Source organism: Ceratina calcarata, unplaced genomic scaffold (genome assembly GCF_001652005.2).
Source record: "Ceratina calcarata isolate Rehan_Ccalc_2016 unplaced genomic scaffold, ASM165200v1 scaffold233.2, whole genome shotgun sequence".
NCBI classification, from domain to species: domain Eukaryota; kingdom Metazoa; phylum Arthropoda; class Insecta; order Hymenoptera; family Apidae; genus Ceratina; species Ceratina calcarata.
This window is the reverse complement of record NW_017145181.1, coordinates 9,334-31,339: the sequence shown is the minus strand read 5'-3', so window position 1 is coordinate 31,339 and position 22,006 is coordinate 9,334. Positions and strand designations below refer to the sequence as shown.

Here is a 22,006-nt window from a genome sequence, read left to right as displayed (position 1 = left end):
GTACGCATACGCGCCGCGCCACCACACGATACGATACAATACGAGACGAGACGAGAAGACACGACACGACACGATGCGACACAGGCACGCATCGGCAAGTGGTGAACGCAATGTACATGGCCCGGTGCACGCAAGTGTGCGTACAGGCACGAATGAAAAAAGTACCGGTATACGTGTTGTGTGAATCAACAGAAATACGAGCTGCTTACCATCGTGCGCTTGTATCGATGAGACGAATGCGCGTCGATCGTTTAACAAAAATCCGCCCCTTCCTTCCCCGGGTCTCCCTAGGCTCCCATCCTCCTCGTCAAAGGGTGTCTTACTGTACAGCGTGCGTTATCGTTTGTACGGATTCATCGAGGGCAACGTATCCCACAAGGTAATCCAGTTCCAAGAAAGATGATCAATTTTCCGGCAATGTCGAGCGTTTCGTGACGGAGTTGTAAATTCACCTCGCGACCTCGTTCCCACGCACCTACATAGCCACGCACAAATGAGCACACCAGCGAAATACGAATCACTCAACTAGATCTCGATACGTTTAAATACGCGGAACGCGCGCGCGCGCCAACAAGCGAGCGCAACACACAGATACACGTAGGAGTACACACCGTGCGTGCACTTTGCATCGTGTACGTATGCACAGAGAGGTTCGAATATCCACGCGACGCTTTACGCGTCCCTCTTCTTTTTCGGCCAGCGTTAACTAACCGGTGTTCCTTGTCCGACTTCACTCTCACTCGCGCTCGTCGTTTCACTCAGCTCTGGTCCGTCTCTATCGTCGCGGGCCACTTCTACCTCTCTTTCGCTCTCTTTCGCTCGCTCGTTCTCTCTTCCTTTTTCTTCCTCTTCTCACGACGCTACACACGCACACCGACCATCTCGCTTTAAGATTCCCTTTAGCACTCGAGGTGGGTCTGCACAACACGGCGATCAACCGCTACTTTTCGTCACACTCGATAAACACGAACATGCGATGCAAGAACAAGCATACGTAGCACTTTCCCGGAGTCCGAGGACGCGTACATCGTACACTTGAGTCCTTTTCTCACACGACCACCGATACTCGACCCTTGCAGATTCGATAGCTGCTCCTTTGACTTCTAGAGAGACAAAAAAGAGATACCGTGTATGAGTGAGATGTTACGAAATGTGAAATGAGTTGGGCATCGTTCGTTCGATCAACCAGCCATACTCTCTCGCGATAGTTACGATATATATATGTCCGGGCGACACTCGCTACAAGCAGAATACACAAAACACTACGAACGGGATGTTAATACCAACACAGGAACGAGCATGCCCGTGCGCATTCGTTCGTTTGTCGTTCGCTCGCGCGCTCACCCTGGCTGCTACACACGTAAAGTCGAACACAGAGACAGAGCTATCGAGAAAGGACAGAAACAGTAGGATGAAAAAGGGAAAGGAAGAAGAGAAACAGAGAGAAAGAGAGAGAGAGAACGTCCACGAGAGTGAGTACGAAAGAATGTAATACTTGTGCATGTGCATACATGCCAGTATGTGTGCGTGTTGATTGATTCTCTCTCTCTCTCTCTCTCTTTCACTCTGCGTACGAGTATACGTGTGTAAGAGAGAAGTTTGCACGCAGCCTGCGTCTTTATCTGGCAGCTATCGAGGATACGATTATCGTGTGTACTCTCTCTTTCTTCGTATTCACTCGATGACTCTGTTTCAGTCTTTACGTTCCCGAATGTCTACCGGTCTTCAACTGCTCCGGATCGGTGCTTCGTTACTTCGTTTCGATCGGGAACTCTACAGTCACACGTACCAAGGTGCACGATTCGCGTACACATCCAGAGACCAGGCAGAGCTCCTTCGTCGTCTCGTTCGGCCGACGCCGCGCGAGAAACACACGCATACACACGCAGAGGCACACACACTTTCTTTTCTAAATGTCGAATATTCCTCGCACCTGGACACCACTGAACTTCGTTTCACACTATCCGAATGTACCGTGGCCGTGCGTACTCCGTTTCTGTACTTGATGAACCCCGGTTTTCTAGTCTACGACGAGTAAAGAAAAAACGCAGACACCGCACCTCCCTTGTCAGAAGCACTCACGGCAGACCGCAACACATGGCTACGGGCCTCCGCCAAGATCGGTCGTCCTCGACTATGTTCGCCCAACTCCGACCAGGACCGTATCCAAAGCGCCCTCGTCACCATTTTGCTCTCTCGTGAAAGAGGGTTTCATCTGTTTTTTACTTTTTATTCTACAACTTATTCCTAACCGACCGAACAGTTTACTCTCCGATGCGTCAAGATTATGATTTACTCGATGAAAAGCGCGCTACATCATCAGTTACGTTATTCATTCCTTAATCCTGTTACGTTCTATTTAACTTGCGTCGCTCGCACTTCTGCTTTATAACTTTTACGTGTACTCCATTCATAATTGCATTATACATTATATCGATGTTTCTCCAATTTGCATTTTCCTTAACGTTGAATAATTTTACATGCATTACAGACACAGTTAAATGTGTAACTGCCTTGTATTTCTTAGTCTGATACATGCTTCTCATGTTTTCAACTATTAGGATCTGTTAGATTATGCTATCTTCTTTTTTACACAGATAATTTTTTACACTAACACAGGAGGTATAGCAATTTTAATCGAGCTGCAAATAAATGTGTATGCAAATGAAGGAAGTGGTGGCAGAAAGAATGAACCGAATCGGAAATAGAAAAATTGGAAGAAGTGAAAAGGGGCGCCTGGTTGTTGGTTTCCGGTGGTGGCCAACCGTTAGAAGCAGGGCGAGGGTTCTGCACAGGCGTCCTCCGTCGTCTTCTACCGAAGGCCGTGTGGTGTCACGGTGAGCGTGGCAAAACCCGGAAAGAAGAAAAGAAGCCGAAGGAGCTTGGAGAAGTACGAAGGAGCACGAAGGAGCCCGAAGGAGCTAGAAGACCCTCCTCCCTCTCCCCCGCCTAAACCTTATCCTCTTCGTTTTCCACGCCGAAAGCAGCCCTGGTTGTCGGCACCGTATGTACACCGAAACAAATCTCTCTCTCTCTCTCTCTCTCTCTCTACATCTCTCTCTCTGCTTGCCTATTATGTTCCATCCCTCATTCTGTCATTCTCTTTATACATACCGTTTATTTTCTTTCACACGAATTTTTACGGCAGCTCTCATCGCTAATCAAGTTGAGTACTTTCCACAGCTACGCATCGGATAAATAAGCTCAGCGAGGAAAACGAAATCAAGCTCGTTTTAGCACGAAACGTTATGTATCCGTATTAAGTTTCATGGTAAAACTATTCGTACGAGAAATTCCATTTTCGTGGCCGACTTAACAGGAGAGGAAACGAGACAGTTCCGTGGAACATTATTATTCCTAAAACCACGCGTTCTCTTCGTCAACGTACGACGCAGTATATGTACATCTGCACGCGTACGTTGCGAACGATCGAATTAACGTCGTATGCACGCATTGACTTTGATCCTTGGCAGTTTCGTAATGTATGTTCCCGTGGACCCCATCTGTAGCTGATACAGAACATTTTGTTTCCCTCTATTGCTCCGTTGCTCTTATTCTTTCCTTCCCTATTATCTTTCCTCGTCCCCACCCGGCTTCGACACCACGCCACTTTGCTTTTTCTGTTCCCCCTGCCCCTCCGACCATAATCCCCCCCTTCACATGTACACGCGCGTATACTCGTGCACGTGCAAACTCACTCATTCGGACGGCTCTTCTCGAGTACCATCTCTTTCTCGTCGACAATTCTTAGTTCCCATAATGAACCGTACGACGTGGTTCGTGGTTAAGAGTAAACGGACGTAGCAGTTTCCCCGTTCCATTAATGATAGCTTTAAAGAAACTTAACCTTTTCAAATTGCTCGACAAAACTATCTCCGAAATGCGTTTAATGTAACGTCATTTCTCTGCGAGTAATTTCTATTTTTAATAAAAATCTCTCCTTTGTATCTCTCCTCTGATTCTACGCTCTTCTTTGTCGTAATAGCCTGTTAATGATGCGATGCGATACCTAGAAAAATGTACATGACTCAAGTTACAAACTGCTACGAGTAATTTAATTTCGACTTTTCAGGCGAAACAATATTTTCAGCTCGTATTTCGATCCTATTGTGCGCCTTGTCATTATCAAAACGTGTTGATACGATTTGGGAGCACCATGAATCTAGATAATTATGGTTTATTCAAACTCTCGGAAAAACCAACGATTCTCTTTATTACGTCACGTAAATAACGTCAATACACACGTATATACGCGCGAACACGCGAGCCGTAATAAATATTATTACGAGCTGGAGATAAATTCCAACGTCTCCTTTTTATGATGCATCGATCTAATTAAAAGATAATATGATTTATTTCGGGCCCAGAAATGGACTAGGATAGTATAATACTGTTGCCACACACATACCAACCTTATAAATTCCGAACAATGATAACAAAATAATCACATTTCTATTTGTATATTTCCTTAAATTATGTCACTTCTAGTTTTTGGCCAAAAATAATAAGCGTATCCCTACTAACGTAATTTCGATCTAATTAAAAGTAGAGATAACTCTGATAAAATTAATGTATTCCGTTTTTAGTAAAATGTACGATGATTGTTCGAGGTGCTTACATTTACATGCTAATTTCCCGAAGGAGAAACAAATTATTGAAACGATAACAAAAGAAACGGTGTCACTTTCTTAAAATACAATGGAAATTTTTACTGTTATTTTTAAAACAAGTAAACTACATTTGTGTTAATCGTATTCTCTTTTACTGCCTAATCTTCGTTTCCCAACCTTTTGTCATCGTTATGTGATCCCTCGGCAGTTATTTCAACAACTGCAGTGAAATGAAACGATCATATTATCGCGTGTCTATAATATCCTATTGAACGAGACCATGTTGCTTCACATGTGAAACAAGATTTATTTCGTTATTATTCACATTCATCGTTTAAAAACAGCAATAAAATATTGATATTTTTGATAGCAGAGACCAACATCGAACAGTCGAGACCTCTTTCGTGAAATGATTTTCGTTCGAAGTTTGCAAGCACAGGCGAATCGAGACGAGTCTCTTTCGAGTGTCCTCGGATGGAACACTCATCACGAAACGAGAGATAGATTTCTTCAGGAAATCGATCTTCTCCCGTCCTCTACGTACGGCATAAAGAGAGTAAATTCAAATAAAAAGGACAGGGGCCGAAACCGGAAGAAATTAGTAGAGACAATTAAAGGGGACGACACTGTTGGTCGTTTCGAGTTTGGTATGTCCGAGGCGTGAGCGAAAAGCAACGCTGTCAACGAATCGATATCCGGATGGGCGTGGCCTTGTCGATCCTCGCGGATGCTATATAACGTGGAATCTGTCGATGCGACTGTTCTTGCTCGAATTTAGTCACCTAGAATTAAAATACTGTTCGAATACTGCCGGGAGACGAAATTTGTAGCACTCTTCTTTATTATCTTGCATCGTTCCCACGATACTCGCGTCGTTTTCCTTCGCTGGAGTCAATGCATCCGCATCATCCACTTCAATTTCAATTTTTCAAACGAATTTTGAGCCACGAAAGAGATTGAATGGCTCGATTGGAAAAAGCTCGATGATGGTAATACCGACCGCAAACGACAGTACACACTTGATCGAAAAAAAAAGTTAAAAGGTCTGGTTGAAAAATTTGATGATGGTCGTCGGTTCGGGGAGGCCTCGCCGAAGCGTCAGTGAAGCGATAGGAAGGGGCTAACAGTGCGCGCGAAGTGGAAAGAAGAAAGGAAAAACGAGATCTGGCACGGGGGACGGTGAAGGAAAAGGGAGCGTAGCACGTATAGTAGGTAGGAACGAGAGATAGGGGACAGTATGCGAGAAGAGTATTCGCAGCATGTGGTCTCGTCAACCCCCTTGCTCGATTCTCTTTTCACTCGCCTACTTCATCCCCCTTCGTACCCGTCCCTTCCCACCTTCCAGCCTACCTTCCGAACACCAATTTCGTATATACTTTCATTGCCGTTGCTCCAGTTCAATTTCTCCCCCAAGGTTCAAACTTGCTTCCAGCCTTGCCTACCCCCTTTGTAAATACTAATTGCTCTATACAAACGTTCGAAATGTACTTAACGTTTTCCTTTTATGCGCGCGATCCCAGCTATGTTTCACCTTTTTCTCTCGCCCTGCACTGCTGCGTTTCTGTTTTTCCTAATGGCCGATTTCTTCGTTCTCTCTGTTGTTTTTAATTACATTTTTCCCGCTCACTCTTTTTTGTCCGTATTCTCGCACGTCTCTTCGTATTCAATATTTTTCACCGTTCTTTGCCCTCCCGTAAACGTGTATTGTGTTATACATCGATAACTGGATGTTCTGATTGCGTGTCTTGTTTCAATTTGCGCGGACTTATTACACGTAAACTTTGCCCAGTCAAACGCTTCCGATCATGATACGTTCTCCTAACTTTATAGCCGATATTCGCTCACACGAGCTTTAAAGCATTATGTATCAAAAAACTGCTTTTACAAATGGATCTCCGATCCACTATTCGCAATAATCTGTTACTTAATTCGGTCCATCATACCAAACGACTGAACAAATCGATCTTCATAATAATTCTTTCTTTCTTATACGTAGACGGATTTCTCTTTCGCCCTCTTTCCGCGGTAGATTATTTCTTCCGCTCCGAGTGAATGCACATACATAACACGTACATACAAGAGCGCGTGTAGAGCGTGCACGTACGCCTGGGAGCGAATCAAAGATCTCAGCTCGCTTCTATTTACTATTCTTTCGTCGTTTTACTACTGCTTTTGCTGAGCGCTACCTTAAATGCCTGGTAGAGAGAATTCTTGAGAGGGCAAACAGAAATTCGATCGAACCGTTGCGTTTCGATGTCACGCATTTACTCGTACGACATCGCCTGATTACCAGAACAGTTGGACAATTGTCGCAACTAACGTAACTGTGAAAATCCTGAACAAAGCATCTTGCATGTGGAAGGAACTGCTTTCCGAAATCTGCATGTGAACATGGGTTGGTCTGGCGTATACAGAACGCTGGTCATGGTTTTGAGTGTAGATAGAAGATCGATATGACGCGACGCGGAAATGTCAATAGAACATCGATAAACTGGTCGATGCGACAGGTAAGGAAATCCGTAGATACGTTACTGAACGACTACCCTTCTAGCTGTACGGTAAGTTGCTAGGATACACCCTACGCTCAAACCCTCCCACGATTTGGCTATCGTTGCCTTATATTTCTCATCACGTTACTTCTACCAATCGTAAGTAAGAAAAACACCGCAAACCAGCTGAACAAGTCATAAAAATCGAATCATTAATATCTCAACCTCGAAAAAACATCTTAATCGATTATTTACGTGCATAACGTATTGAATAAGTTGCTTGTCGTGAAACTTATTTCTCGACGACAAACAGCTTTAGAAATAATTTTCGTTCAGCAACACACAAGCTCTAGTTAATTAGAATTTTCCATTACGACAAATAATCATTAATATTCTAGGAAGAGATGTAAATTACCTATTATATTTGCTCGCGTTGAGCAAAAAATCGCGATCGCTTTTATGCGATTGCAGTTAATGAGATTTTAGTAATGAAACGACACGCTTAATTGCTTTTGTTGAGTCGAAAGCATTCCACGCAGATACATTTGTTTTACGTATGTAATTTACGTGTTACAAACGCAGATTGTGTAAAAACAAACGTGCAGACTTCGTGGAGATCAAATTCATTCGCGAACGATGAGTAAGATCTTATCGGAGGGATTACGAGCGGAGAGAAAAAACTAAATAAACCTTACCGTTCCATTCCAAACACCGGAAGTCGTTCCAGGTTCTTCAGTAGTGACATCTCCCGTAATTGACGCCAAGTGATCTATTCGACATGCACCGGTTTATTCGGCAACCGGTACTAACCCCAAAAACGATACAAAATACACACCGCCGTACACCAAAATCAATCGTTTCACGTTCGCACTTTTAAAATAACGTCACACCTTCACACCATGCCACTGAAATTCCACGATAGTACATAATTTGAGTACAATTAGTCATAAATACACGTTAAAAACGATAACACGCGAACTAATCGTCTCTGCTTGTGCGTATACAATACTGCCGTAAACACGTTGTACTCAAATGAGTAACTATTAGATTCAAAATCTGATTTCCTCTTTCGACAGATCGAGGAGTCAATTAATCAACGAAATAATGTAAATCAATTATACGAAGGAAATGATTGTTCTTACGCTATTGCCGTGTAGAAGATTAAAGTCATCGTTTATCATATCGTGTATTGAAGTTGACTCGAGTATTTGAAATCCGGCAGTCACAGTTCGGCGCGCCATCACTGTCATGGCCTTTTCCTGTTCACGCTCGGTCCAAAGAAGACGTGAACGTAAGTTGTATGGTAAGACATTTTGATAGTCCGATGCATATATTCGGCGGTTGTGTCAAAAAGAGGTGATATTGAGTTATTGGAAACGTGCGGAGATACTCGCGGTGATTCGAAACGTACGAACGTTTAAATATTTACCAGTTGAAAGTGTTCCGATTGTACACGCGACCACATGGCCACATGTCTTTCCACGATTATTTTAATCTGTTTTGTATCAACAAAGTTGCGTCGTTCTATCAAAAATTTTCCGTTTTAATCGCGTTTGGCGCGACATAGCTTCATAAAAAGTCACCGACTTTACAATCTTCGACATCACGTGGTGTTTTAATTGTAAACTATGGTTTCGCGTATTTTCATTATCACTTTTCTTATTTTCTTTTAGTAAAACGGCGTATTAGTTAACGTTTCATGGATGTATGTACCATGTTTCATGTTCAAATCCAACGGGAACAGTAACCTTGAAGGGCTCGCGATTATTTTTATGTCGAATGATTGTTGTTTTTATTCAAGAATAATTTAGAACTTTACGTTACTTCTATCCATATAATTTATCGATATTCACACCCCATTTAGGATACAAATATCGATTATGGATAATAAGATTAAAGCATTAACTTTATATTTGTGTTCGTTTTCAGATCATGGCTGATATGGAAGTGTATGACGATATAGTGGTATCCACTACGGCGACTCTGCCAGTGGCACTCTCAGAGTTGCCAGAAATCAAATTATTTGGCCGATGGAATTGCGACGATGTCCAGGTGAATGACATGTCGTTGCAAGATTATATTGCAGTTAAAGAGAAGAATGCAAAATATCTGCCACATTCGGCTGGGCGTTATGCAGCTAAGCGATTCAGAAAAGCTCAATGCCCTATTGTCGAACGCTTAACAAATTCATTAATGATGCATGGCAGAAACAATGGAAAAAAATTAATGGCAGTGAGAATCGTAAAACACGCCTTTGAAATAATTCACTTGCTCACAGGCGACAATCCTCTTCAGGTAATTTACAGTTTTTACAGTTTTTACCTTCCTTCAACAAGTTCAGGAAAATACATTTTTATTTGTTACAGGTTCTCGTTACAGCTATTATTAATTCTGGACCCAGAGAAGATTCTACTCGTATTGGTCGCGCTGGTACTGTTCGAAGACAAGCAGTAGATGTCTCGCCCCTCAGACGGGTCAATCAAGCGATCTGGTTATTATGCACAGGTGCTAGGGAAGCAGCATTCCGTAACATTAAGACGATTGCTGAATGTTTAGCTGATGAACTTATCAATGCTGCCAAAGGTTCGTCGAATTCATACGCCATCAAAAAGAAAGATGAACTCGAACGTGTCGCTAAATCCAACCGATAAACATGTTCATCCTTAAAAACAAATAAATGATTTATCTTTAAAGCGACTGTCTATCTCTATTATCATTCCCTTTCATTATTATATATTATGATTTAGAACGGTACAAATTAATGTAATTGAATGCATGTTCCTGCAGAAAAATTTCTTATTATGAAGAAACAACATATGGTACATGAACATACATTTCACAAACATGAAAATATATATCAAAATACATTTAAACATACATAATTGTACTGTTGGTCTTTACGTTGGAATCCTAGTGATTATAGTCATCCCTGATTGTGGCTGGAATCATGATAAGCCCAATCATCTTCAAATGGTTGGAATCTGTAAAATATGAATAACAAAATTGCCTTCATGATAGTATAATTTATTGAAAGTTTCTCACAATAACGTGTACTTACCTAGAATGGTAAAGTGATGTTTTCTATTTACTTACACAATACTTGACATGTGTTGCGATGTCACTAGTGCCTCCTACCAATTCTGCAGGAACTAAACTGCTTCAACTCGCTCCAGTTCAGCTTAGGTTCGGTCGAATGGAAGGTTAATCGCATAATTGCTTTTTATTCCGAGGATCGTAGGTGTTGATCATGGCAGGAGCATTAAAAAAGGTAATCCGCATGATTCTGTAGAAAGCAGTTGTCATTCGATGAAATCTATCTGATTTTCAATCACTAAATCGTACTATTGAAAACATAACCATTCTTAAATGATTACGTCTCGTCGTGTTCTGTCCAAACAACAATTCCTGTTTATTCGCAGACGACAGGACTGACAGGTCTCGCTGTGTCGAAGCATCCGCACACTGAACTTCGCTTAATATACGATCGACTTCTGCGGCTCGCGAGTCACTTACCAGCTGACTACACCTACAGGAAATCTGTCGAGAATCTAGTAAAGGAAAGATCCGAGATTCTGCAGCAGGTAATTTTTTTCCTTCGTGTAAAATTAAAGTATCGAAGTACAATTCGCGAGACATAAATGCTACATAATTTACGTAAAAGACATAAGTAAGAAATGATCGATCAAGTTGCAAATCGAGGTGACACAATTTAACGTTACAGTCCCCGAACGTCGCTGACATAGAAGCGAAGATAGGTCAGGGACAAATTGAGGAGATTATAGTTCACGCGCAAAACGAGCTAGCCTTGATGAAGGACATCGTCGAGCAAAAACCGTGGGAGAACCTGATAGAGAAAGCTCCGCCGCACCAGTGGACCTGGCCAGCTCACCAATAATTTCGACCATTCACCGAACAGCCTGTACATAGTGCTAAAATAAGCGAATGTCTATCAATCAGTGTAATCGCAATCGTAGATTAAATCGCATACTCGCATCGTACGTTGTCGCTCTTACATAGTTCGCACCTGCTCATTTATCGTAACATTAGAAAATAAACGCGTACAGATGATTAATTTATTTTCAATCGGTTCAACGTCGAATATGACCGAGCGATTTCGAAAGATACGTCGACGAAAGCAAAGGAAAAGTTCGTCGTATCGTGCGGGAGCCGGGAAAGGACCGAGGAAGAAAGTCGGAAGCTGCGCGTTCTCCGAGGAACGTTCGCTGGCAGGCAAAAAAACGTGGCGAAACGTTCTAGGCGGGTACGTCTAGTCGAAGCGAAGAAAATATCACATCGCATACTCGAATGGAAGCTACGTTGAAAGGAATGCGGCGAGGAAAGAGGGCCGGGTGGAGGGGCAGGGGGAAGGATAACGCTATGCGTTACCCGGCTGCAAGGAAAAGCGGGAGCGGGAGGGATAGTAGGCAGGTAGGTAGATAGGTGAAGCATGAGAGCGATGGTAGGAGAACTGTTTTAAAACGAGCCTCGAGGGGTGGGGATCCGAGGGCCGCAGCCGCCACCGCTGCTCAGTTCCGATTTCGCGTCGCGCTCGAGAAACGCGCGAGTCGCACTCTCTTTCAAGTCGTCTTACCATCTCGACGCATTCTACACTTGTACGATTTCATTCTTTGTCCTCTCCTTCCTCTTTTTCCTCTTTCTTCCCTTCTATCTTCCTCCCATCCTCCCTTTTGCTCTCTGTCACGATTTTTCCCTCCTCTCAGTCGCCGCTTTTCCCCGCTCCGTCCTAATCTCTCGGTTTTATCCTCGTTCTCATTGTTCCCGGCGCCCTGCCTACTTGTTTCTCATTCAGTTCCACGCTCAGGTTTTCGTACGTTTCCTTAACGGTTCGCTATCGCACCGTTGAATCTCGCGCACGGTGAACGAGCATTCGCTTATCGGAGTCACGAACAGAGCGTACATACGAATTCGCAATAAACGTGGTGGCGGCGATTTCGTAATCGAATCGGAGATTCGATTTTTAATATGTGAATACACGCGTGTGCTCCGAGTGTGCGACGAGAGTGCAACGTCGAGGACGGTTCTCTCCCTCGTTACGGAAATACACATAAACGGCTCAGGTTTTACGCACCGCCCGCTGGCTATCCTGCATTGACAGTCCAATTAAGGCAAGTGTTTACTACGATCGTAATAAAAAACATCGAATAGAAGACGAGGAGACAAACGCTGAATTTCAAGTATTCCGTTCTCGTCACGCGTCGAATTAAATACCTGGAAGCTCGCGTCGAGAATCAGCAGTCACCTTTCAAATGAAATCCCGCGACGCGACGCGGCGAGAATTTTGAAACTTGAAACGCGGCGGGAGTTTCATACCAAAGACGAACGCGAGCACGCTTAGCAGGGACCAAGAACAATGGTCATAGAAGAAACCGCGTTCCCGTTCTCGAATACAATGCGAGCAATTTCGTCGGCTACGACGAAACGAAAGCGGCTGCGATTATTAGGATCGCTGGTCCCAGCGGCGAAAACGTCTCGCCGCGGGAAACCCGGAGCGAAATCTGTTCAACAATTCGTACGTTCGCCGGGTTCACGAGGCTGCGAATCGGGCGAACGGATCGGTCTCTGCTGCGAGAAACGCGAGATGCCGAGGGAGAATAGGCGAAATCGGAAGAAGGTTAACGCGCCGTGACGTTGCCCCGTTACGTGCTCCCCGCTCGATGCGCCTCGAACACGACCATCAGCTTTGTTTATACTCGAACCATACCATGCCGTTTTCTCTTATCTGTTCCCTTTCTTTTTGTCCAGCTCGAGAGCCGTTTCTTGCTCCTTAATTATATTCAATTAACGTGCCATCGTCGAGCAAAATTCCATTTGCGCTAGCGATAAGATCTAGATTTTCTCGGATTAACGCGAGTTCATCGACTGGCCAGCGTTTGTCGGTCGTTCCTCAATCGAAATTCAATCGCAGCGTGTAGAGACTGCCGTTTAGACGCGCTAGGAATCGTCGAGATTCAGCGAGAAAATCGCAGGACCGGTCCGCCTCGTTGCAACGTTTTACCGTTTGGTTTTCTTACCGGTTCACGGGTTCTGATGTGTCAACACGAAGGAATACAAGGCGAGTATTGTCGTCGCCGTTTCATCGAACATCGAATTGACAAACCGGAGAAATCTATATAAAACGCGTGGGACTTTTCAAATTGATTTTCGGCGCGTTTCGCTTACGCGCACGCGCGCGATCGCGTGTGCGCACGGCACGGTAGCATCGTTTTCAACGCGTTTCGCCCGCTAACGAAGTTTTCGCTCGCCGTTTTCCAATTAATGAGACATTGTCCCACGAGTCGCGGCCGTTTTTCCTGTTCGCTTCCCTGAGAACGCGGTTAACGTTTCGCGCAGAGGACCGTCGGAATTCGCGTCCTTTCTTTTCTCTAGCGACGCCTCCCCAATACAGGATGATTATGACTTCTTTCGTTTCGTTTCGCTTCGGTTCCGTTTCGTTTCCACTGGACGCGAGGATTTCACGCCGCCTTTTCTCACCGGAGTCGTTACCACCGGCGTCGTTTTTCTACGAACCTCAGGAAATCCACGGAACCAGAGAATCTCGTTTTAATTTAGACCGAAACTTTTATTCACGGTATTTGTACATCCGCCGCAGGATACTTCAATCAATATGCCTGTTGTTTTATTTTAATCTATATAATCTTAGGTACTCGCCTCTATTTTTTAAACAATTCTGTCCTGGTTATTTTTTATGAAAAATGAAACATTTACGATAGCCACTTAAAAAGATGCATTTCGGTTAAAGATTTACTTTATCATTTATTCACTGCAATTTCTCATATTTTGCATCGTTTTTGTGTTTTGTACACATTCGATTTTTTTGCATAATAAAAGTACTCTGTGGTAAGCGTTTCAAATACTTCGGTGAGTCACCGTAACTGAATTCGCTGAAGCGAGTCCATCGATAGGGAGTTTCTTTCGATTCCTTGGAGCGAAAATTTTTGACGATCCGCGTTTAGCGAAAACCGTAACTCAGCGGAGGTAGATACATAGGTATGCGTCGCGAAGTTCGGTCGTATCGTCCGTCTGATTTGTGCGAACAACTTTCACTTCTTGCTGGCTTTTACCGTTCGCCCTTCAGCGCCGAGGACGTTTCCGCGGAGCGCGGTCGGCCTGCGTGGTATTCCTCGCGAGCCGGTGAACGACGGGATCGTGTGCGTGGGTTTCGCATCGCGGCGACATCGTTTATTTTCATTAAAATCGAACGCGGGAGGTGTTGCCCGCCGAGGAGAGAAGCGCGGGATTACGAAACGCGCGCGCCCCGCGTTCGTGTACGTAAATGTGTACGCGCGCGGCCGCCGCGCAATGCGCGCAGGAAGTTTCGCAACGGACGCTTCTCGCGCCGGGAAAGAAAGAATCGCGCCGCGAGTATGGGCGCGCGTATGACCTGGATTTTCGGAGCGAGTTTCCCAGTAATGCGACGAGCTGTCGAGGTATCGTAAGGCGCGATAATGGAGAGAGTTGCTTCGAACGAGGTCGGCAATCAGAAATCGCCATCGCCGCAACGATGACAACGTCCGATCGGAGTTAAGATGAGAGAAACGTCATATAAGAAATTATTACTAGCATTCCCCGTTTCGGTTTCGACCGCAATAATTAGAATTCAAAATTTGTAGAATAGAAATATTTCAAGTCGTCACTTGATGGAATATAGTGAATGTCATAATTTCTACTTAATGGCTTAATTTTCTGTAATTTTAAATGATAAAATGATCCAGAGTTTGTATTTTATTCTTCTGGACTTATGACCTGTTACAAGTCTCAGGATATAAAGAGTTTATAATATATAATAATATATAATGTATAACAATAATACATAAACTGTTCATTATTAATCTGAAAGTTATAGAAAAATATGGCAATGAGTAGAAATCGTGAACAGAAATTAGGATACTTACTATATTTTATAGCAAAAAGCTGTTGGATATCTCATCGTGTTAAAGAAATATTGAAAGAAAGGTGAAAACCCATTTTCACTCTTTTTCAACCTCGTAATTACTCCTAGTAACGTTGTGCACTATGAAACTAAATATATGACAGTCCGGAATATATAAAAGAGCTACTGCCGAAACATTGTAAATACATAAGTAATTTCTCAGATTTTTGCTTACACACAAACAAACGCTTTCTCTTTATATAATAGTAAGATTAGAGTGCGGATTTGAAGTATTCATAAGAAAATACTGTGTGTAGAAATTATAAATGTTGCGTGTAAATTTTGCATGAAGATCCTCAATAATTACTGCCGTTTTACACGCAACCTTCATTTTATCGTGCACAGTATTTAATAAAATGGATCGACTCACGGGCGGAATACTATAATTTTACCGTGAATACTATGTAACAAAAAGAATGGTGCAAGTAGATGATGCATACAATTTTTCGAACGGTAGATCAGGTTCGAACGCTATGATTTTCGCTTAGCTAGATAGATAGGAAACGTGCGCGGCACGAGAAAGGAGATACGTCGAGAAAGGTGGTGATTCGAGAGGGTGATCGAAGGGGGCACGTTGAACGAGCACCAGGTCTACTGTTTCTCGTCCGATTATACCGGACTCGAGCGTCTATATCTCGTTCCCTTCGCGTCCAAACTTCCGCGCTCTCTTCCATTCTCACATCGGACCTTTCCCTCCGACGCCACCTCTTTCTCTGGCCAACGCTCGTTCACGACCATCGCCACCACCACCACCACCACCACCACCGTAAATCGCACACTCATACAAGGCGACACGTACGCGCGCACGTCGTTTCGTCCCTTCTCTTTTCTCCACCTTTCGCTCAATCGCTTCGCGAACCTTGCTACGTAGCTTTCCTTCCGCATACCGAAATTCCTGGGAAACGATGCTCGGTAATTTTCAGCGATGCGTCTTCTAATCTCGTTTGCATTCTTTCCAGAGCGGGTTAATTCGCTTCCTTTTTCGTTTCGACCCTCTTCGCTCGCTCGCTCGCTCGCTCGCTGGCTGGCCAACGAACACTTGAGAATTTTCCGCGCTTCTCGCGTTCAACCGCGGGCGCATGCGCACAGGTGCGAATGGAATAGGTGCGGCACAGTGCACTTGCGCGACTGTGTAACTGACCCAGATGCCTCGCGAATAAAACCATCGGTACTCGTTCTTGACATCCTGCCGTTCTCTCTCTCTTATCTTACTTCGATTTACACGCACCTCGCTCCGCGCTACCGCCTCGTCATTCTTCTACTTACCTCCCGCCGACCTCGCTAATTGTGAACCTCGTCTCTTCTCTCCTTATTCCTCCGCGTCGCAAACCGGACGGTCTAAATAAACGTGGATTAATGAAACGATGGAAAAGCTAGAAAATCGACTCGTCACTTATTTTCGACGCGCGTTGGAGACAATGCAATAATTGCAGATCGATTCATATGAGGTTTTAAACAGAAACGAAAGACCTCGGATCTCGAAGCGATCGCGAATTTGTCGCGGAATGCTCGGCAGGCTGCATCGGCTCCGGAATGCCACGCATTTGCCCTTAGGCCGTGAGACAATTTGCTCCAAGGCTTTCGTCGAAGGGATAGAAGGGGGAAGGATCCGCGATCGACTCTCAGCGCGCTCGCCTGATTCTTCTCGCAACCACGAATTTTCATAAGCCGACGACGGCTAGGAACGTTTTGACGTTTTCCCGCGGGACGCATTAAGCGGGAACGCGAATTCGAGTCGGAACGCTTGTTGGGAAGCAAAGACAAGACCTACCAACGACCAGGCAGTTAAACGATAACCGGTTATGTGTTTCGTTCGCTCTCCTTCCGCGGAACTCGGCTTCGTTCTAGGACGGCATTCGGCGCTTTTGCTTTCCTTTCCCTCCGTTCCTCCACGTTTCGTTCGCCTTCTGTCCTTCTCTCTCCCCGATAAATTGTCTATCGCGAATCGCGAGCGGAACGAACGCTGGATTACAGCCAATCAATGAGACGCAACGGATCGAAACGGAAAAAAAAGACAATTAGAAGAACGTTACGCGACACCGCGGCCGTTTCCGCGTTCTTCTTCCATTCGTTCTTTTTCATACGTGCAGCAATCTAATTTCTCTTGAATATTCAGTTTTCTAAACGAATTATTATAATTTTATGCAAAATGAAACGTTCATGGTATCAGTTTAAAAAATATGTCATTAACTCTAAACGTGTCGACAGTTTTTGTACGTGTAATCGTGTTATATTCATATTATTTACATTTGAATGCAATTTAGTGAAAAGGAGATACTATTAAAGAACGACAGTGTCCGTGTAATCCTTCGAACAACCCAAAATACAGTCGGCAATCGCTGTTGTCGGTGGAGTTAGAAGGCATAGGATCTTTCTTGTATTTGGCAACTGCAGCTACAATTTTTGTCTGAAACATTTCTCGCTTGTTTATATTTTCAAATGATTCATGTCACTTTTAAGTCAGATCTTTGATATAATCAAATTTTTCTATACTACTGATATATTTTAATAGATGAATGCATACTTTTCTGAACGTAGCATAAAGTTCTCAGTCTGTACATTACTAAAACCTTTACCTTTAACACGGAAAAAAGGAGATTTCAGATAGAGGCTAATCTCCTATTTTATATCATGTGCACCTGACCATGAGTAAGTAATGAAGACATAAAAAGTCGAAGAAGAATACAGTATGGTGAATGCAACGGGATTGATACGTGCAACTATGTATCCGTAAAACGAATCGTGTTCCGTCGAGCGAGCTAACGATCCACGACTAATTTTCGTGGCAACTCAGCGTGGCGGACCGTTCGAGTAATCTGCTGCAACAGCAACTGTTAAGGAGAATATCCACTTGTACCGTATCACCATTCCCCATCATTATGAACAAGCATAAGAAAATCAAATAACAAATCATACAATAAGTCGCAAGAGAGAAGTACATATTTTCATTGTAAAATGGTTTATTTTACAATCTTTTTGAGTCTCTGGGGTAAATTCGTGTAGCCACCCCTTCTTGTCCGATTGTGAGTTTATTGCTTATAATTTAACCACACAGGCTTATAATCTATTGCACACTTTATCTAATGCTAGACTGTACATTTTGAGATTTGTTTATCTGGTACGATGTGTCACGCATGCAACGATGATACGCAACAGTGACATGCGATATAAGTGGATACGCACCTGTAGGGATTATATCTTCGATAACCAAATCCGTAAGTGGAAGAATTCGCCGGGATGCGCTGGAATTCAAACGGAAAACGCTTCTCACGGACGTTCGCAGGTTCTTTTTTCGTGCCTCTCTCGCGGCCCTTCGTTTTTCTCAGGCCTCCTAGGCTCGTTCGCCTAGGAATGCAGCTACCAAGAGAGAGACAGAGAGACAGAGAAAGGGAGAGGGAAAGAACGAGCACGTCGCGTCTGGAGAGATTGGCGTCGCGACATCGGCTATTCGCCGATCGGGTCGGCTTTTTTATCGTACACCCGTGAATTGAGCGCGTTTCCGTGTTCCTGGCTGGTTTGCCGACTTTCGGATTCCTTTCGCGGATTCCGTCAGTCGCGTTCTTGCCGAGGACAACGCGAATTTCGGTCATGGAACGCGCGCGACTTCGAAAGCGAACAGTCGTCGGCCGCCTGTCAGCTCTCACCGGATATACCGGATCGAACACCGTCCGCGTTCTCGCCGAGGACTTTCTTTTTCGTGTGTGAACCACGACCTCGATCCGATCCGATCCGATCCGATCGAACGCTTCATCTACCTGCCGCACGCCAGTGATCGCTAATTAAAATCTCGTACCTCGTATCAGTAGAACTTTCTTAAAAAAACGATCTTCACTCTCGTGCACGGCTAAATGTAATTGAGATCTCGTGTACAATCTTACACGTGAATCTCTATTTGTTGATCTGAACATTCCAGATAACACCGTACAGAACGACATTCCATTTGCAATATCTACTATCCTGATTCTTATACAGTTCTTTCATGCGAAAACAAATCCGGAAGCAGAAACGATTTATCGCGTACCAATAAAAATGCATCATTTTTGGAAAAACGACATAGTAGAAGATAACTGAGAACGCGAGAAAGTTCATTTTTTAATCGACAGATAGAAGAGACTTTCTACAAGATATCAAACCACTTTTCGCTTTCATACTTTTTAATTGTTCTAAATAATTGTTATAGTTTGAGAAATAGCTGAGGCGAGTGTTTTACATTATTTTTGTATTGTGTATGAAAATCTTTATCCAACAGGAATTTACTACACAGTGTTCAATTCTACAGGCATTTCTGATAAAGACGTATTAATAATTTTGCAAAAAAATGAAATGAGTTTTTGTTAAGCTGTGTAATTATAATAAAAACTTGTGATGTTTGCAGATGCTTTTTTTTTATTTCCAATATATACAATATACCGTTTTTAGGAAGCGTTATGAAAGACAGTGTTGGGATTGGGAGAGAGCGATTGGGTAAACGAATGATTTGAGTAAATATCGAGGAAGAGTAGACCGGAGGAGGCTTTCGGCGTGTCAGCTTTCTCTTCGATTTTACGCAACGACGTCGGTGCGCATTTACGCGTTAAGAGGAAGATCGACGCGAGGAGACGGCAGTTTTCTTTCCCTCCGCGGTCGGGCATTTGTCGTCCCTGTGGCGGCGGTTCGCGTACGAATTTGCTCGCGGCGAGCGACGTCGATCAGCGATACGATTCACAGAGCCGGCTGATCGATCGGGCAGGATGGATCGTGCGCGCGCAACCGATCCGGTCGTTCGTCGATTTATCGAGCACCTCGCACCAATTCGAACCCGTTAGGCAAAACCCGTTATCGCTGGTATCGCGCTTCTCTGTGTATTGGCCTCCGCTTTGGTTCACTTGGCTCGCCTCTGCAAGAAATGCTTCCCCTTGTGCTTCGCTTCTATTACCACCCCCTCCAACAGCGACTTCGAATTCAAATCGAAATACATCGAGTCAGTGGATCTTTGTTCGCTTTTTTTAGGACAGAATGAAACAATTTCTTTGATACACATAATAGATTAATTTTCTATACTCGTATAAGGTGAATGTCCCAATTTCTACTCACTCACTTTTTTTTTATAATTTTAGCATAGAAAATATATAAGTGTTCAATATTTTCCAACATTGTTAGGCATGATTCCATGGTGTAATATACACTGTAAGATTCAATTGGCTTGTAACTAAATTACTCAATTACAGAACTGACACACATTTGGTTTTTTCATGGCGTTGCTACGGTTTTCATTAAGAATACATGTCTAGGAAATTAAGGATTTCAAACGAGAGAAGGAAATAACGTTCGTTGATTGGTATACTAAATCTTTACATTATATAAAAATAAATATCTAACGATCTCAGTAGGAATGCCGACATTCATGTTTCACGTTCTGTTTCAGTAAAAGTAGAGAAATGAGTTTCTTACTGAACAGAAATATAGACATGAGTGAGCAGAAATAACGACATCGAATTTTGACTGACAATCAGCAGAAGTACTGAATTGTATACTTCAAGGCTTGATTTTACAGGAAAAATTGATTATAAATGACATTTTGCCTGATTCATTCGAATGTACAGGGTGTCCTGGATTTTAATGGACAAACTTGGGGAGCATATCTTAAATACGAAAATAAGTACAAAATGTTATTTGAATTTTACTCAGAAACGCTTTATTTCGAAGTAATAAGCAAATGAAGTTTAGAAATTGGGACATTTACTTCAATGACTGTCGTAGCAATTAATTTTGATAGACTTCTGTCGATAATAGCTTTGAAATCGCTTGAATTAATCTGCTTAAACCGAACGAACGAACTTATTTGCCATCCTATAGTACTCGCAGATTTATGAACACTATCGGAGGACAGCCTGTCCGTGGTTCTGAGAATTACTCTTATCTAGTTTCCTTCGCCCATTCGTTGGACAGTGAATGGATGGCAAGGATAAACCGAGGGGCGTTAAGTGTGAATGAGACGCGGTGAATTTACCGTGGCAAACGTTAACTGAGATAGATACAGAATACGAGTCGCGAGCAACGACGATAGGAAAAGAAACGGATGATTTGATTGGTAAAACGGGTTTCAGGAGGCGCGTTCGCGTTGCGACGGACGCGCGGACAATGGAGTCCCGGTTGCGATTCCCGTAACAGCAACAAGGACGTCGTAGGTTCGCCAAGATGGGCAACAATGGGAGCAGGGATCAGCAAGTCGCGTGCTCGAACGGTTTGGAGGGAACGAATCGGGTCTGCTGGTCGCAGTCGTTTCCTCGGGAACTGGCGAGGCACAGATCCCAGCCCACTGCCGCGCGCAAGGTTCTTCCCGAACCGCCCAATCAAAGGTTACGTGCCACCGATAACGGAAGTATCATACACAATGGCGGGACCATAAGTGGCCGCAGGGCGCCGACGTTCGCGTCGGCACGCGATCTTTCCAAGGTAAAATTGTTGTTTAACAAATCAGGTACAGGATGTTCCATAGGTAATCAAGTCTTTTTAGAACATCGGATTGATTCTGTTTTTAACGAATTTAATATCTACTCCAGTTGAATAATTTAGAGTTTGTCAGGGTTTCAAATGTACCTTAGAAAAATGCATTTCCTATAATTAAAAAGAAAACAGACCTCGGAAGAATAATGCTAATAATAAATAGCTACGTGCTAAAAAGTATAGAAGGAAATATTCAACTAATTATTGATGCAGGCGGAAAACTTTTTATACGGAAATTATAAGCCCTGACGTCCTCAACAAGAAAGATTCTATGAATTTTTCTTCTAACTCGAATATTTAACAAGTTACATATGATTATTTGGCATTTTATTGATGTTGACAAAATTCGACCATCCCAGCCTCGAAACGGCGAACTTTTGGAAAAAAATTTCGTTTTTCGTCAATAACTCCTAAACTGTTAGATTTACGAGAAAATTGCATACGACCTTTCTTGTAGAGGACGACGAGAT

General features: G+C 43.4%; 4 protein-coding genes across 9 annotated transcripts in view; 3 read left to right on the top strand and 1 right to left on the bottom strand.

Moving 5' to 3' along the window:
• LOC108622687 (zinc finger protein 608) overlaps positions 1-8,107 on the bottom strand; it is a 33,798-nt gene extending 25,691 nt beyond the window's left edge. Inside the window, exons 1-2 of one of the 4 annotated variants that reach the window (XM_018020731.2) lie at positions 7,795-8,107; positions 210-1,103 (exon numbers count right to left, since the gene is read on the bottom strand). The gene's annotated coding sequence lies outside the window, so the exon portion shown is untranslated. Of the gene's footprint in view, positions 1-209; positions 1,104-1,789; positions 2,132-7,794 lie in introns of those variants that run through there. The other 3 variants (XM_018020730.2, XM_018020732.2, XM_018020734.2) reach the window with 3 other exon arrangements.
• Positions 8,108-8,291: 184 nt separating this feature from the next.
• Positions 8,292-9,792, top strand: RpS5a (ribosomal protein S5a). 3 transcript variants are annotated; one of them, XM_018020711.2, is made up of 3 exons: positions 8,292-8,390; positions 9,029-9,394; positions 9,466-9,792. In XM_018020711.2, exons 2-3 carry the CDS (start codon positions 9,032-9,034, stop codon positions 9,748-9,750), a joined length of 648 nt encoding a protein of 215 aa, XP_017876200.1. In that variant the 5' UTR covers positions 8,292-8,390; positions 9,029-9,031; the 3' UTR covers positions 9,751-9,792. The 3 variants fall into 3 exon arrangements, with proteins under 3 accessions (XP_017876200.1, XP_017876199.1, XP_017876201.1); XM_018020710.2 differs by having other exon boundaries at positions 8,304-8,402; XM_018020712.2 differs by lacking the exon at positions 8,292-8,390 and adding an exon at positions 8,409-8,506.
• Positions 9,793-10,241: 449 nt separating this feature from the next.
• ND-13B (NADH dehydrogenase (ubiquinone) subunit ND-13B) lies at positions 10,242-11,097 on the top strand. The gene is made up of 3 exons (XM_018020714.2): positions 10,242-10,367; positions 10,519-10,680; positions 10,821-11,097. The coding sequence occupies exons 1-3, from the start codon at positions 10,347-10,349 to the stop codon at positions 10,992-10,994; spliced, it is 357 nt and encodes a 118-aa protein (XP_017876203.1). The 5' UTR covers positions 10,242-10,346; the 3' UTR covers positions 10,995-11,097.
• A 10,040-nt stretch (positions 11,098-21,137) lies between these two features.
• LOC108622663 (uncharacterized) overlaps positions 21,138-22,006 on the top strand; it is a 9,765-nt gene continuing 8,896 nt past the window's right edge. Inside the window, exon 1 of the mRNA XM_026811672.1 lies at positions 21,138-21,485. Coding sequence (XP_026667473.1) covers positions 21,228-21,485 — 258 coding nt within the window. The 5' untranslated portion in view covers positions 21,138-21,227. The remainder of the gene's footprint in view (positions 21,486-22,006) is intronic.

Excerpts from the sequence above, each read along its gene's own strand:
- ND-13B (XM_018020714.2), top strand. The coding sequence starts at position 10,347 with ATGGCAGGAGCATTAAAAAAG. Across the intron at positions 10,368-10,518 it reads TGGCAGGAGCATTAAAAAAG|ACGACAGGACTGACAGGTCT; the intron begins GTAATCCGCATG and ends GTTTATTCGCAG. Across the intron at positions 10,681-10,820 it reads GATCCGAGATTCTGCAGCAG|TCCCCGAACGTCGCTGACAT; the intron begins GTAATTTTTTTC and ends TTAACGTTACAG.
- RpS5a (XM_018020710.2), top strand. Across the intron at positions 9,395-9,465 it reads CAGGCGACAATCCTCTTCAG|GTTCTCGTTACAGCTATTAT; the intron begins GTAATTTACAGT and ends TATTTGTTACAG.